The sequence below is a fragment of the Myotis myotis genome, unplaced genomic scaffold, assembly GCF_014108235.1.
Source record: "Myotis myotis isolate mMyoMyo1 unplaced genomic scaffold, mMyoMyo1.p scaffold_m19_p_12, whole genome shotgun sequence".
Classification (NCBI taxonomy): Eukaryota; Metazoa; Chordata; class Mammalia; order Chiroptera; family Vespertilionidae; genus Myotis; species Myotis myotis.
Window position 1 is genome coordinate 8548654 of NW_023416316.1, and position 15080 is coordinate 8563733.

Here is a 15080-nt window from a genome sequence, read left to right on the forward strand (position 1 = left end):
GGTCACAGGGAGAAGTGTGGAGGAATGGCCGGGGAAATGGGAGGAGGGGGAGGAAGATGCAAGGCCAGGGAAGCCAAGAGCTCAGCGATTGGGCTGAAGGAGCTCAGGGCAGGCTGGGAAGGGCAGAGGGACTCCTGGTTAGGACGCTGCTCAGCCCAGACTGTCATCTAAGGGGCGGCCAGGTGAAGAACCTCTCTGGGCTTTGGTTGGCCCAGGCGCAAGGATGTTCTTTGTTAACCTACTGTCAAGGTTGAGTGGCTGAAGTCAGCCATTAACTGATTAACCCAGGTTGGGCAGTGAGTGACAGCTGGCAGCCTCCGGAGTCCAGTCCTGACTCCTGGAGCAGAACTCCTCTGGCTCCCAGATTGTCGGGGAGTTTGGGGCAAAGGTCATACACAGGTAGACCTGGATACATGAACATATGGCACCAGAATGCTGGTGCAGGAGCACCAGCCTCAGCCCCTGTGGGTCCATGACTCTATGGCCAGGGCTGGGCTGGGTCCTTCCTTAGAAGGTGTGCATGGGAGCATCAGATGCCCAGCGCCTAGCAGCTGCCCAGAGGGCCTCTGGGTTTTAACAAGGCAAATACTGATGGTAATATCTACCATATATTGGACCCTTACTGTGCACTGGACACTACGCACACTCTTTATGTAGCTTATCTCAATTGATCCCCACAAAGATCTATGAGGTGGGTGGAGATACTGTACCCATTTATGGATGGGGAAACTGAGGCTCCAGCAGATGAAGACACTGTTCCCTGGGAGGACCTGCTTCTCCGCTCCAGAGGGGACCTCCTTGGGAGATGGGGTACACCAGGATGCTGAGATCAGCAGCTGTTTTGAATGGCCAGGTTTGCTCAGGAATATATCTGTCTGGTCTGGGAGGTGAGACAGGTCTTCCCAGAGGATGGGGAGGTTGAACTGAGGTCTGAAGTGCTGCAGGTAACTAGGCAAAGGGGCAGGAGAAGGCTGCGGAGGGCCACAGGCCTGTAGGTGGTGCTAAGACTTTTGGACTTTATCCAACGAACAGCAGGAAGCCATGCAAAGATTTGCAGCAGAGGTGACACGATCAGATGAGGTTTGCAAAGGCTACTCAGGCAGCTTGGGAAGCAGGGCCTGGCTGATGGTTTGTAGAAGTTATTTATGTTTATATATTAAGGTTATTAAGAGTTCATCTACCTTATAAATATTTTCTGATTTACTATTTGCCTGCTAAGAGTATTCATGATGATTTTCACAAATCAAAGTGTATGTGTGTGTGTGTATATATATATATATATATATATATATATATATATATATATTACTAACAATAATCGCTAACACTGATTAGGAACTTAAAACATGTCAGTTTGGAGAGGGCTCCACCATATGTGAAATGTATGGTTATTTACTTTTATTCTTACACATTTCTTTCCCATCCTAAGATCAGATAGGTATTCACTTATATTTCTAGTTATTGCATAATATCATTTGTACTAAAAAAGTTTAAATCATCTGGAATTAATTTTCAATAATGTGACAATATGAGGTAGGGCTCTAACTTTATTTTCCCTCCAATAGTTAGCTGTTTATTAAATAAACTTTCCTCCACTCATTACTGTATGATAGATCAGAGTCTATTTCAGTCCATTGAAGCATGTTTCATTGCTATTTATATTTTTTATGTTAGTAAAGTGCCATTTTATATTATGACATTTACTGTCTTTATACTGTGTGTCTTCCCGCCCCTGTTCTTTTAAAATATTTCTGGCTATTTATTCTGTCAGATGTACTTTAGTATGCTCCTCTTAATAATTTCCTTATAAAACCCTCTTGGGGCTTTATTGGAATTGTATTAAATGTGCATATTAATTTATGAAGAATCAACATCTTTAAAATATTAAAGCTTCCCACTTAGTTGAGTTTTTTTAAATGTCTCTTAGTAACTTTTATTGTTTTTATTGCATAAGCCCTGCACAATTCTTATTAAGTTTATAGTTGGGAATTTTATATTTTGTTGTTGTTATGAATGGAATATCTTCCTCATTATATTTTCTAGCTTGGCTCTCAGCTATTGAAGAGAACTGTTTACTTTTGTATTTTTGCACTTTTTGTGTTTATTTTATAAACATGCTCTTTACTGAATTATCTTATTAATTCTAACAGTATTTCAGTTAGTTCTCCTAGATTTTTCTAGACAGGCACTCATCTTTTTTTTTTTTTGCAAAGAAGGAAATATTTTTGTCTCCTTTTCCTCAAAGGTTAGTAGTCTTATTTGTTTTTCCTGCCTTATTGCATTGGTCAGAACTTCTAAACACACAAAATAGTAGTAGTGATAGCGGAAAGTCAGTGAATCTTCAGAGGAGGTTCCAGGCCTGTGGCTAGATCAGATCTCTTCACCTCCCACCCTACCCACAGGACAGGGGCTCAACACAGTTCCCATTCCTACTGTGTTTGTAGCATTTACAATTCGCCTTCCCATCCACCTTCTAGTTGTTCAAGGCTCTGTTCACGAGCCAGGCAGTTCCCTACACAGAGAAGAAAAGCAGTTTGTCCAAGGTTACACAGGCTCTTGGACTGGAGAGCTGGGTTGGTGACCAGGTTCTTGTCCTCACCAGGGTGTAAACAATGGATTAAAGTTTACATCTTCCTTATGTCTCTTACTGGGGAATTGGCAGGAGTATGGCTGGGAAGATGTCTAGCCTTTTCCATCATGGAAGTCACACCTTCCCCTGACCAAGGTGCCTGGAGCATCTCTTGAGCTTTAACTTCATTGGCTCCCTCCTCGTCTTCCTCCAGCCTTAGCTTAGCTGTAATTCCTGTTAGGGATTTAGCCCTCAGTCCTCAACTTCCTCCTGGACTCCACGTGCTATCTGCAGAGTATTGAAATGTTCAGAGCTTGAGCTCTGAAACCAGGCTGCCTGCGTCTAAGACCCACTTACTAACTGTATGACCTTAGACAAGTTACTTATCTTCTCTGTGCCTTAGTCTCCTCCTATGTGACATCGGGAGAGGGGTAATTGCCACCACATAGATTTATATGTGGAGAGCTTAGGCGTGTATTCGGTAGATGCTAGGCTTATTATTACCATTACCCATCTCTCTGGCTTCTCTCTCAAGAGCGTCCCAGGGGCGATCCCTGTGTCTCGTTCCCCACTGTGGTATTCCCTGCAGTCATTGCCGGACTTGGCTCACAGTAGATGGTCCATAAGGATCTGTACCTGTGGATGTTGTCCTCAGGTGGAGATTACATCCCAAGCACTGTGCTGCTGCTGACAGCCCACAGAGAATCCCACAAATAACTAAAATGCCCCAGTAAGAGCCCCTGGCAAGGGAGCAAGGGCATCATCTCTGGGCCTCAGTTTCCCCTTTTATAAAATGACAGAATAGGATACATGGAGGCCCACTCCAAAAGCTTTTTAAGCCCAGCTCCTTTACCAGCTGTAGACGGAGGTGGGCAAGGGCGGGTGGGGAGAGTAACTGTCCTTTTTTGGCCACTGGAAACCCAGGGAGCCCTGGGCCTGGCCTTGCATCATGGACATAAAAGGTAGTGGAGTCGGGCTTGTGAGCAGCAGAGGGTGGGAGAGTGTCAGTGAGGGGCAGCCGCAGTGTGAGATCCCAGAGGGCAGGTTCTGCAGAAGGGACTGGAGGGGCCCAGGGAACAGAGGGTTGGGGTCCTAGCGGGGAGGGGCTGCCCTTCAGCCTGGGGCAGCTGGAGGGGGTGGGGGAAGTAGCCAGGCTTCCCATTTATAAACAAGAGCTGAAAACTCAGACAGACCGGGATGAGTCAGACCTAGTAAGACCTGGCCTCTCACCTGCGTGTCACCCCAGGCTGTGACTCAGCCTCTCGGAGTTGCATCACAGTGGGGGGGGGGGGGGAGGGGGTGTGGGGGGCAGGTTGTTAAGAGGACTAACGGAGCCTGGCACAGTGTTGGGCACGGAGTGGGTGGGCAGTAGAAGTCTGCTCCCTTCCCTCTGTAGAGCCCTATCCAGTTTGGAATGCAATGATTTCTTGAGAAGAGTGATTGAGTCAGAATTTGGAAGGTCTGGGTTCTGACAAAGAAAAGAACCAAATGGGAATTAATTGAACTTGGCCAAACCACCCCTCCCATGTGTCACATTCATTATCTCACTGGCTCCTTACCAAGAAACCTGGAAAGTTAGCAGGTGTATGTGCGTGTGTACAAGTGTGTGTATGTGTATGCACCCATGTGCACATGTGAGTGTGTGTGCAAATGCCAAGGGCACATGTATGTACCTGTGCGTAGGTGTATGAGCATGTGTGCATGAGCCTATGGGCATGCATGTGCATGCATGAGCCTGTGTGTAAGTGTGTGCATGCACCTGGGTGAGAGTGTGTGCACACACCTGAGTGCACGCGTGTGCATGTGTGTGTGCGCAGCTGTATGTGCTCTTGTGCATGTGTGTGTGCCGGTGTATGCATGTGTGCATGCCTGTTTGTGTGTGCTGCACAGCCCCCATTTTAAAGGCGAGAAGACAGGGCCCAGAGAAGTGAAATGATTTGTCTGAGTTCCCACTGTGAGACCCTGGCTTCACCCCAGGACTTCTGACTCAGGGTCCAGCTGGGAGCGGGAGCGTGGGAGTGAGGGTGAGGGACAGGCTCAGGGGCTCTTGGAAGGTGACATCAGGGTGGACTGACTTTCCAAAGGGCTGTTTGCTGAGTAATTTAGCCAGGTTGGGCCAAATGAGCGGGCCCACAGCCAGGAGCGCTCTTTCCAGCCTGTAGGAGACGCAGCTGGTGAACTGGCCCTTTCTCTGGGCCCAGCTCTCAGGAGCCAGACTCTGCAATGGGGACACTCCCAGATCTAAACACAAAGGGTGCTTGTCTCTGACAGAGGACCCGCTGCTGGTCTGTTTCTCCCTGAAATACTACCAGTTCTAACTCATCTTCAGGGCTCTCATCTTAGCTGGCCAGCACCTCTTCCCGGGGCCTGGACTATCTCTTTCTTCTCTCTTGGCCTCCGCTTTCCCGTATATGTTATGGGGGTGATAACACTTCCCCTGCCCACTGCATTGGGCTGTTGTTAGAATCGAGTGAGGTGAGGGATATTGCGAACTCTGAGGGGCTGTTCACAGATGCAAGTGGGTATTACGGCACCCACCCTGGATACTTAGAGTGCTGCGGGGAGCGAACTGGAAATGGAACCAGGGCGTCTCTTGTCTGGGTCTCAGAAGCTCTCTGAGAGCCCAGGGGAACCACCTGGGAGGCAGTCCTAGCAACTTTCATGTGCTAGGTCGTGCGACCCGTACGCAGGCCCCAACTGGGGAGGACACTCAAGCTGCATCTTGAAGAATGTTTATGTCTGGCTAGTGAGGCCTGTGGAATGGTTTCCTAGATGGGAGTGGCCGCCTGTGCGAGGGCCTGGCAGCTGGGAAGTGCAGAGCATGGCTGAGGAAGGGGCTGTGGTCTGGGGAAGGCAGAGACGACCCTGTCTGTGTGTGGCTGGTGAAGGAGAGTCAAATCTGGGTAGGATGATTGGGACCAGGGGACCCAAGACTTGGGACGCCAGAGGAGGGGTTTGGACTTTGTCATCACGCAGTCAGTGGGGAGCGTGGAAGGTGGAGTCTGGAGCAGTGGGGTGTGTGAGTGGGGGTGGAGGGAGGGTGTTTAAGCGGGGGACAGGGCTTAGAGTAGCGTGTGGGAGACATCAGTGGAATTATTTTTGTTTCAGGGACAGAAAGGGGACCCGGGGCTCTCACCGGGAAAAGCCCACGATGGGACAAAGGTAGGTTTCCAGGGCCCCCGAGCTCAGGGCAGGGGGAGTGAGCAGCAGGGAAACCACCGGGCCCTGGGGGAGCCCTCCTGGGCTGCCGCCTGATAGTCTGGAAAGGTCAGCGCTGGTTTGGTTTTTACCTTGAAGTCCTTCCGCCTTTCCCCACACCAAGCCCAACGCCATTTCCTACTGTCTTCTGGGGTTGCAGCCAGTAACACCCACAGAAGGTTTCCCCAAGGATGTTCTTGGGGAATGTCCTTTTGTCTAATACGTGGCATGGCTTTCTGTAGGGCCTTCTAGGTGACCCTTGGCATCCAGAAGCTTCTTGGTCGCACATGCCCAGGAAGCTTCCAAAAGACATTCAAAGTCTCCTCTGAGGTTAATAGACAGGTGTGTGAACGTCTAGGAGGTGGGAAGGGAACGGGCCAGGGGAAGGCGATGAGACCAGAGGTTTCCCCATGGAAGAGAAAGCCCAAGCATTCTTCCCTGATGCGTCCCCATCCACTAACCAAGGGACCTGGAGGGAGTGCAGGACCCTTGGGAACAGGGGACCCCAGAACTCCAGGTAAGGCCCCCAGCATCTCAGAGCTCCAAATCCTGGAGGGAACACCCTAGCCTGTCTTCCTTACTCTGGACTCAGCCTAGGAGCCCTCCTGACAGGCAGAACACTGCTTTCCATCCCGGCCTCCTGTGCTGGGGCACATACAAGTGGCAGCTCCCTTCCGTTTCCCCGAGTCACAGGAGGCTCACCCCTTCACATCCTCACTGATGCTCTTTTTCATTCATTACACTGGGTGTAAATGTTCACATGCACTCCCATCTGCTCCTCGTTGTAACCTTGTAAACCAGGGCAGATGGGCCCAGCTTGCAGATGAGGAAACAGAGGCCCCGGAGGCGGGTGGCTGCTGGAGCTCACACAGCTGGCCGGTGCAGAGCAGGATTGGTACCCAGGTCTTGTCTCTTGCTCCTGGGTTGTCTGTTCTCAGGTCTAATGGGGGTGGCAGAAATGCCTCCTACGGTGACCACCAGGTGCCACCATGCCGGGCAAGGATGAGGAATGCAGAGGGAGGGAGAAAGGGAGGGAGGGAGAGAGTGCTGATTGGATTGAGGCAGATGAATTACATGCCCCCTGGGACAGTGGTTCTCAAATATTTAGCATAGGACCTATTTCCCAAATGGTATTCTATACCAAAGTCCAATATAGAAAATATAGGGTTTCCCCCCAAAATGTATGCACACACTTTGAATAATGATAAAGGCAGCGCTTATTAAGATACATTTTATTTTCAAAATTGAGCTCTCAGCTGTTAAAGTATGTCTACATTTTGGGGGACACCCTGTAGATCGAATGGAGTGACTGGGTTATGTGGAGAGGGCTGGACACCCTGCCCACTGGGCTGCCCTCACTCCGCTCAGAGGCCCCAGTCTCTCCTGAGGCCTCCAGGCCTCCTTGAGTCCAGTTCATGAACAACTGGCCATGAGCTCTCACACTTCGATTTGACACATGTCTCTGCTCCCATCCCCCTAGCTCACCCCTTGTCTCTGTCTTGCAGGGCGACATGGGCTTGCCCGGGCTCCCTGGGGATCCAGGACCGCTTGGACGAAAGGTACACCTCGGTTTCGATGCTTTGCCTTGCTCAGTGGGCTTCCTAGCAAGCAGGGTCATCTGGCAGGAGCTGGGAACCGCCTGTCCCAACCCCCCCGCCTGCCTCTCTTAGCCCCAGCCCAGCTCCCTGGGCACAGGGAACATTGGCGGGAGGGGAGAGAGGTTTGCTAGGGTCTGTGCTTGCCTGGGCGGGCAGCACCTTGGCTTGGAGTAGGCCTCCCCTAACCATGGTTAATGAGGTGTGACAGGAAGTGGCCCTGGTTCACTGTCCTTCCTCTAGGGGTGCAGCTACTCCTGGGAGGCCTTTCTGAGGAATACATGGGTGGTGGGAGGAATATTGCCAGAGCCGGGAGGACCTGCATTGGCCCAGGGCACCACCTCTGACCTGCTGAGTGGCCTTGGGCCTGCGTATTACCTCCCTGAGCCTCAGCCTCCTCCCACCTGGATGGTGGCAATAACCCTGCCTCCCTTGACTCTCCACTGCCTGGGGCTGTCGGCCTGCAGCAGAGAAATTGGGAGAGTGGACTCTGGGGTCCATCAGACCTGGGATCTATTGCTGCTACACCGTCTCCCAGCTGTTTGACCTTGGGCAAGTCTAGAACCCCCCTGAGTCTAACCTTCGTCCCTCCCTGGTACGCTGCAGGGGAGGCAAATGCTCTGCGAAGGCAGTACGTGCTCTCTACCTTCTGAGCTGTTGTCATGCTGCTCCCGACCTTGTCCCTGTTTCAGCCAAGGTGGGGGGAGTTACTTCTCTAAACGCCCTCACAGGAAAGTCTACCTTTCTCCTAGACGGTGGGTCCCTGGCTTCCAGTGTCCCTGGATTTCTCCCCAGTTTCCCAGCCAGGGTCCCCCATCCTTCAGACTCAACTCTAGCTGCGCCCACTCCAGGAAGGCCCCCTGGGGCCACAGCCTTCAGGTCAGGAGCCTCCACTCTGCTCAAGGACCCCTGGCCCATCTTAGCTTAGTTATTTTCACCCCGAGTCCAGCCTTATCAACCGGGTCGTGCAAGTCTTGTTTTGTCGCCTTCCCTACTGAGCCTAGCCTGGGACTGCACATAGTAGGTGTCCAGGAAACAGGAGGAGGACAGTGCAGGCCAAGGGTCAACTGCTTCTTTGCAGGGAACTCCCCCACTGCTGATGGGTTTTCCGGTAGATACATCAGCATAGGTCTCCATGTCTTAGGCTTCTACACTGGCTCCCAGCTGTGGCCACAGCTGTCATCTCTCTGGGCCATCTGGGTCTGATCTGGACAGCTGTGGTGCCTCCTGGCTCCTTCCTGGCCTTGCTCCAAGGGTCCCCATGGCACAGGGGACTTGGAGCCTCATGTCCCCCTCAACCATTTCTCCAGACCGGAGCCTGTGGCTGGCTGTGAGCTGGGGAAACATGGAATTTTCTGGCTCAGAGAACACAGAGGGACTCCCTCTCCCCACTCACTTCCCCTCGGGCTCCAGCGCTTTCTGATGGATGAGGTGTGAGTGGAAAGTCTCCTTCCAGTCCTGGCTCATAAAGCAGCCAGTGGTGGTCTCGCTCTGCGTGGCGGTGGGAGTCTAGCAGAGGTGGCAGGAGATGGGAAAGCAGACGGCCCGGCTCCTGCCTGGGTTCCAGGGCTCCCTGCTCTCAGCAGATGTCCAGGGAGGCCAAGAGCCCCCAACCAAGATGGACCAGCTCACCTGAGCAGGGAGGGGTGTCTTTTGTAAATTAAGGAAGAGCTTCCATGCGGTGAAAAAAGTATTCGGCAAAGCCATTTGCACCCCTGGGCCAGCCCAGGCAAACACGGAGGAGTTTGGTCTGTGGCAGCCCTGTGTCACCTGCTCACGGAGGGTGGTAGGCAGAGAATGGGGGAGCTCAGGTCCCCGGGGTGGGAAGGAGGACAGACAGGGTGGGTTGCTGCCTGGGATCCTCACTGTTTGTAGGTAGTTTCTCCTCCACAAGCATCTTTTGTGACAAATGTGGCCACTTTGCCTGGTCCTGTTGGGGGCTTTTCTGCCTCATCTCGTGGGAGCCTCGGGAGAAAGCAGACGTCCGGAGGCAAAGGGGGAAGTCACCATCCTCTTTGCTCATCAGCATGTGGAATCGGTGTCACCTCAGAGTGACACCAAGAATCCTCTTCATTCTTTTATTCGACAGAATTAATTGAATGCTGGGCACTGAGCTGGATAGATAGACAAAATTCTTGTCCCCCGGAGCTTCTACTCTTGTGGAGAAAGGCAGACAATAAAAAGAAAAACAGTGAAAATATAAGGTTTATTGGAAGATGAAAAGGCCTACGAGACGAAACAGGCAGAGAGGGGAGCTTGCGTTGGGAGGGCTCCCATATTGAATAGTGTGGCAAAGGGGAGGCGGCATGAGGAATTACTGCTTCTCATCACATCGTTCCCTCACAATAGCCTCCAGGAGGTAAGGCAGTATCATGCCTCTTTAGAGCTGAGAAAGCCAAGGCCTGACTAGGTCTCATTCATTCATTCATTCATTCATTTATTCATATGCGTTCATTTGTTTGTTCATTTATTCATATGCGTTCATTCATTCCACCAGTCGTTCATTCAGCAAACGTGTACCCTTATACCAGGCTGGGTGCCAGCAATGGTGTTGAATGCATTGAGATCATCGAGAGGCCTTGAGGAGGGTGAGGTCTGCAGCAGTGGTTCCCGGCCCCACCCTGCATTAGAACCCCTGGGGAGCTCGCCCACTGCAGGGATCCTGGGTCTCTTGGTCTGAGTGGGACCCTGGCACAAGCTTCTCAGGGGCAGCAAGACAGAGTCAGTGGTTTAACGGAAATACCCCTCAGGGTCACTAAGCCCAGAGCTGGGATTTGAACCTCGGTCTCTGACCCTCAGGCCCTCCCTCCCTCCCCTACGCTGCATGAAACCACTTCTCAGGTAAGAGTGGGTCCATCAGGTAGAAAAGAGGCTCCCCGCCCGAGGCGAGTTTCTCTGCATCCGCCTGCGATGCTTGCTGAGGAGCTTGGCTGAGCCAATTCCCGAGAGCTGGGCAGGTGCATGGACCATGGCAGACACCTGGATGGAAGCCAGCTCTGGCCCTTTCCTGTGGGGTGAGCTTGGGCACATGGCCTTGGTTGCTCCATAGGCTGGTTGGGAGGGTTTAGTGAGGTGTTACATCCCCAGGACCTAACACAGGGTTGGCACTTGGGAGGCACTGCATACTATTTGTTAAATGAGTGAATGAGTGATCATGATGATCTTGAAGGGGAAGCGCTGAAGGTCACCAGAACACCACCTGCACCCTGGGAGGGCGAGTCCCGTGCTGTCCCTAGTCTGACCCTCCTCCCTTCTCTTCTGTAGGCGGGTACTTCTCAACCGGGGGCGATTTTGCGCCCCAGGGAACAGTTAGCAATGTCTGGAGACATTTTTGGTCATCACAACTGGGAGGGGGTTGCTTCTAGCTTTTCTAAGGAGTAGAAGCCAGAGATGCTGTTAAATGTCCTACAGAGCACAGGCCTGCTGTCCCACCCCTGCGCTGATCCAGCCCGCAGGGCAGCGGTGCTGGGGCTGAGCACCTGCTGAGAAGTCCTCACTCCGCCCACCCTGCATGCCCTCTGGCACTCCTTCCTCCGGCGCCCTCCTGCAGCCCTCACCCTGCCCGTGAGCCCTCCCTCTGCCACCTGAGTTGACCACCGTCTGTGAGAAGCTGTAATAAAAGGGAGGGCGGAGGGGACCATCTGGGAATGCTTTGGGGGAGTGTGATTGAGGCTGCCAAAGGCGGCCTCCTGCCTTTCTGCAGACCTACCGCTCTCCCTGCACGTAGCACCCCCAGTTCCACACAGAGCCCCTACCGCAGTGGTTCTCAACCTTCTGGCCCTTTAAATACAGTTCCTCTTGTTGTGACCCAACCATAAAATTATTCTGGTTGCTACTTCATAACTGTAATGTTGCTACTATTATGAATCGTAATGTAAATATCCGATATGCAGGATGGTCTTAGGTGACCCCTATGAAAGGGACATTCGACTGCCAAAGGGGTCGCGACCCACAGGTTGAGAACCGCTGCCCTACCGAGACCTTTCTCGAGGCCCCCCCCCCCCGCTGTGGGGCTGCCCTGGGCCTCGGGCCCACACCCATTGCCATTTCTGAGGTCCAGTTCCCTCTGCTCTCCAACCCGCTCTTCCTTTAAACTCCGTGTATAATGCCACCTGCTGCTGTTGGGCTGTCTACCCTCTCCGAGCCTCAGAGAGTGTATTAATATGTATTTAATACTCAAAACCTCTTCGAGGAGGTGTGGAGTGAGTTTGTTTGGTTCACTAGTGTATTCTCAGTGCCTGGCACAGCTGAATGAATGGGCCATCCAGAAACTGGGCCTGCCCTGACGTCTCAAGTGCCCACTGAGCAGTGTGGCGTCGGAGACCTGGCTGTGCCGTGGTGGACTGTGCTTTTGGGAAAGCCCCACACTCAGCATCCTGTCGTTTCTGAGCCAACAGGATGCTCTGAGAGAGCCGCTGGGGAAGCGGAGGTCCGGGAGGGGCAGGGACTTGCCCAGCATCATGTCATGAGTCCCCCTACCTCTTGGCATGTTTGTTCCTTGCTGATTCTTTCTGTCAAGTGTCCTGTCGATTGCCCCTGTGTGGCAGGTGGGCTGCGAGGTGGTAGGGAAATGCTAAGCTGGTCACGTGTGGTGAGTCCCACTTCGCTGCAGGAGAAGCCAGGACCTGCAGGCTGAGGTGGAGCCTGGATGAACATGTTGGTCCCCAGGACCCCTGGGCAAGGACAGGACCCCCTCCTCTCCCTACCCAAAGCCCAAATAGCATCCCAGCCGGCAGGGAGACTGTCTGCAGCAACAGTGAGGTGATGTCTGGTTTCTCCTTGTGCATTGTAAGCAATGATTAATCTGGCTCCCAAATCAAAATATAGACCGCGCTGTATTATAAACACGGGTCCTGTGGAGACCCGCCTGCCGGGCAGCTGGAGGCCCTGCAGGCTCCAGGGTCCCTGGAGCATCCTGGGGCATCTGCGCTCCCCTTCTGCCAGTCGGGCACCGCTCACACGTGGGGAAATCACTGCCCGTGGGTCCACCTTGCGGTCAGCGCCTGCCCCATAATTGCTGGGCCCTGGAGAAGGTAATGGTTTAGATGGTTGCAGGTCCTGGGGCCCTGTCATTTGAAGCTATTTAGCTGGCCCAGCTTGGTAAACATGGTCAAGGTACTTTCAGGGAGCATACAGCCTCCCACCCACTCCACCCCCATGCATGGCAGTGCTCCGTCCGCTGCTCCCATCCAGCCAGGAGAAATGGATATTCATGGCAATGTTCAGGGCCCTTCAGGATCCACTGTTTGAGACAGATCTAGGAATCGTGGCCTTCTGAACAAAGCCCAGCCCAGCCGGTCCAGAGCCTGGGGGACAGTCCAGGCTTGGTGTAACTTGCTAACTGATCTTGGGCAAGTCCCTTCCCCTCTCTGGGCCAGTTTCTCAGCCTGCCCAGTGAGAAAGGAGGTTGTGAAATTGATGGCTTCGTCCCTTCCAACTCAGATACTCCAGGGTTCTGTGACCGTCCTCTGGCCCAGCAGTGCTGCAGTGATCTGTCTTGGGAGCTGGGTGTCACAGGGGGTCTTTCTCGGGTGGCCCTGTGGACCTCCAGCCTCAGTAAGTGCCGGGAGCCGGTCCATGCTTGCTGTTTCAAGGGACCTGGCATATATGGCATACTGTTCTTAATATGTTTGCTCACCTTCTTGGCACTATGTGTTTTAACCAAGGTCTCTGAGAAAGGTTGTTTCCCCAGGTAGGGATTTTCCCCTGAAGTTAGGGAGGGAATAAAACCTCTTAACTAAGTGCCAGGTGGGTAATTAATCACTTTAACTACGAACAATCATGCTTAAGCTACATAATCTTTACTCCCTGGAATGGAGATAAGAAACGCCCTAACCTTTGTAATAGAGATTGATAGGATTGAATCAACTGGTATAAATACAGATGTAACAAGACAGCAAGAGACAGAACTTAGAACACAGAACTTAGAAGACAGAACCAGGAGGCACAGAACCTACACAGAATGTTCTCTAGAGACAGAAGAACTTCTCTGGAGAGAACATGGCAAAAGATCCTGGACAGAAACTGGCCTCAGAACCTAGAGACAGAACCTAGCGAGAGAACATGGTAAAAGATCCTGGACTGAACCTGACTACAGAAATTGGCAAGAGAACCTGACTAGAACCTGGTGACTGAACCTGGCTGGAGAACCTAGCGAGGGAACATGGCTATAGAACCTGGCTGGAGAACCTGGAGAGAACATGGCTGAAGAACCTAGAGACAGAACCTGGTGAGAGAACCTGGCTGAAGAACCTAGAGACAGAACCTGGCTGGAGAACCTGGAGAACCTAGCAAGAGAACATGGACACAGAACCTGGCTGGAGATCCTAAGCAGAACCTCTCTGGAGATCCAGACCAGAACTTGGCTGGAGATCCTGGCTAGAGATCCTGGCTAGGCTGCTGATCAACTGAATGCTGTCTCCCTGTCATTCCTTCTTCGCCGACTCCGTCCACACCTTTGGGGACCCCTGGACCTGCTGGGGTTGGACCCCAGCAAGTAAGTGTGTACATTACAGTCACAGGCTAGCACTGCCCTTGGGAAGCTGTGTGGCCCCAGGAAAGTCACTTTGCCTCTCTGAGCCTCAGTGTTCTCATCTGGCAAGTGTGCCCAGTAATTTCTACCTTCCAGGCATAATGTCAAGGAGTTGATGAGCTGATGCATTTAAGGCGTTAGTGCCGAGCCAGGCCTAGGGCAGGCCACGGTCCACGTCCCTGATGATCATTCGTTTCCTTTTAGCTGTGTCACGAGTGAAGGGTTTACTTGAAATCTCCTCCTGGGATTATGCTGGCTACGCTTCTCTGATAAAGCATTGGTTTCCAGAAGGTTCCTTTTGGCTTCGGAGGCAGCACCTTTCATGCTTCTCTTGGGATCTTTGCCCCGTATTGCATTGGGCCTTTGCAGCAACCCCCTCAGGGTAGGCAGAGGGTGACAGAGTGAGGCTCAGAGAAAGCAATCGCCTGTGCCAAGTCACACAGCCTAGAGCTCGAGGCTCCATGCAAAAGTTTTGCTTTTTCTTTCTTCTCTGCAAGCTCCAAATGGAGAAGGATAATAATGGTGATTATATGGAACCCTCCGTGGTTTCTCATCATATTACCCCCCCACACACACACACATGCTCTGGCTTCCTGCTTCTCTGACCGCTCCTTCCTCTCTACCTCTCACCCCTTACTCATTCTGCTCCAGTCACGTGGAGCAGACCTCATTCTTCTCAAACCCACCTGCGAGTGTTCTTGCCTCAGGGCTTCTGCACTGGCTGTTCCCTCTGCCTGAAACGCCTTTCCTCTGAGAGCCAGACCCACGTCCAGCTCTCTCAGCTTGTTAATCTCCTCAGAGCGGCCTTCCCTGCCCGCCCACCTGCGGCCATGCCCTCCCTGCATGCCACTCTCTGTCCTCTAACTCTGCTCATTTTTCTTCAAGGCACTGGTCACTGCACCCATTATCTCTTTTTAAAGTTTTATTCTGAATTATGGTTTTAAAAAACATAAAATTTAGCATCTTAACCATATTTAAGGTTATAATTGTGTTAAATATATTCACATGGTTGGGCAACGGTCACCAGAACGCTTGCAAACCTGAAACTCTGCCCCCATGAAAGCTACTCCCCACTTCCCCCTCCCCCTGACATTATCCTTTCTAATTACTTCTTTTTATATCTCCTTAATTGCACTGTACACCCCATTAAGGCAAAGGATGTTGTATTCTCATGCACCCCACGCGT

The 15080-nt window shown here is 52.2% G+C and overlaps 1 protein-coding gene across 1 annotated transcript in view; it reads left to right on the forward strand.

The window, feature by feature from the left end:
- The window catches only part of COL27A1 (collagen type XXVII alpha 1 chain), a 127685-nt gene that overhangs the window by 23828 nt on the left and 88777 nt on the right, over positions 1-15080 (forward strand). Inside the window, exons 6-7 of the mRNA XM_036329781.1 lie at positions 5678-5731; positions 7273-7326. Coding sequence (XP_036185674.1) covers positions 5678-5731; positions 7273-7326 — 108 coding nt within the window. The remainder of the gene's footprint in view (positions 1-5677; positions 5732-7272; positions 7327-15080) is intronic.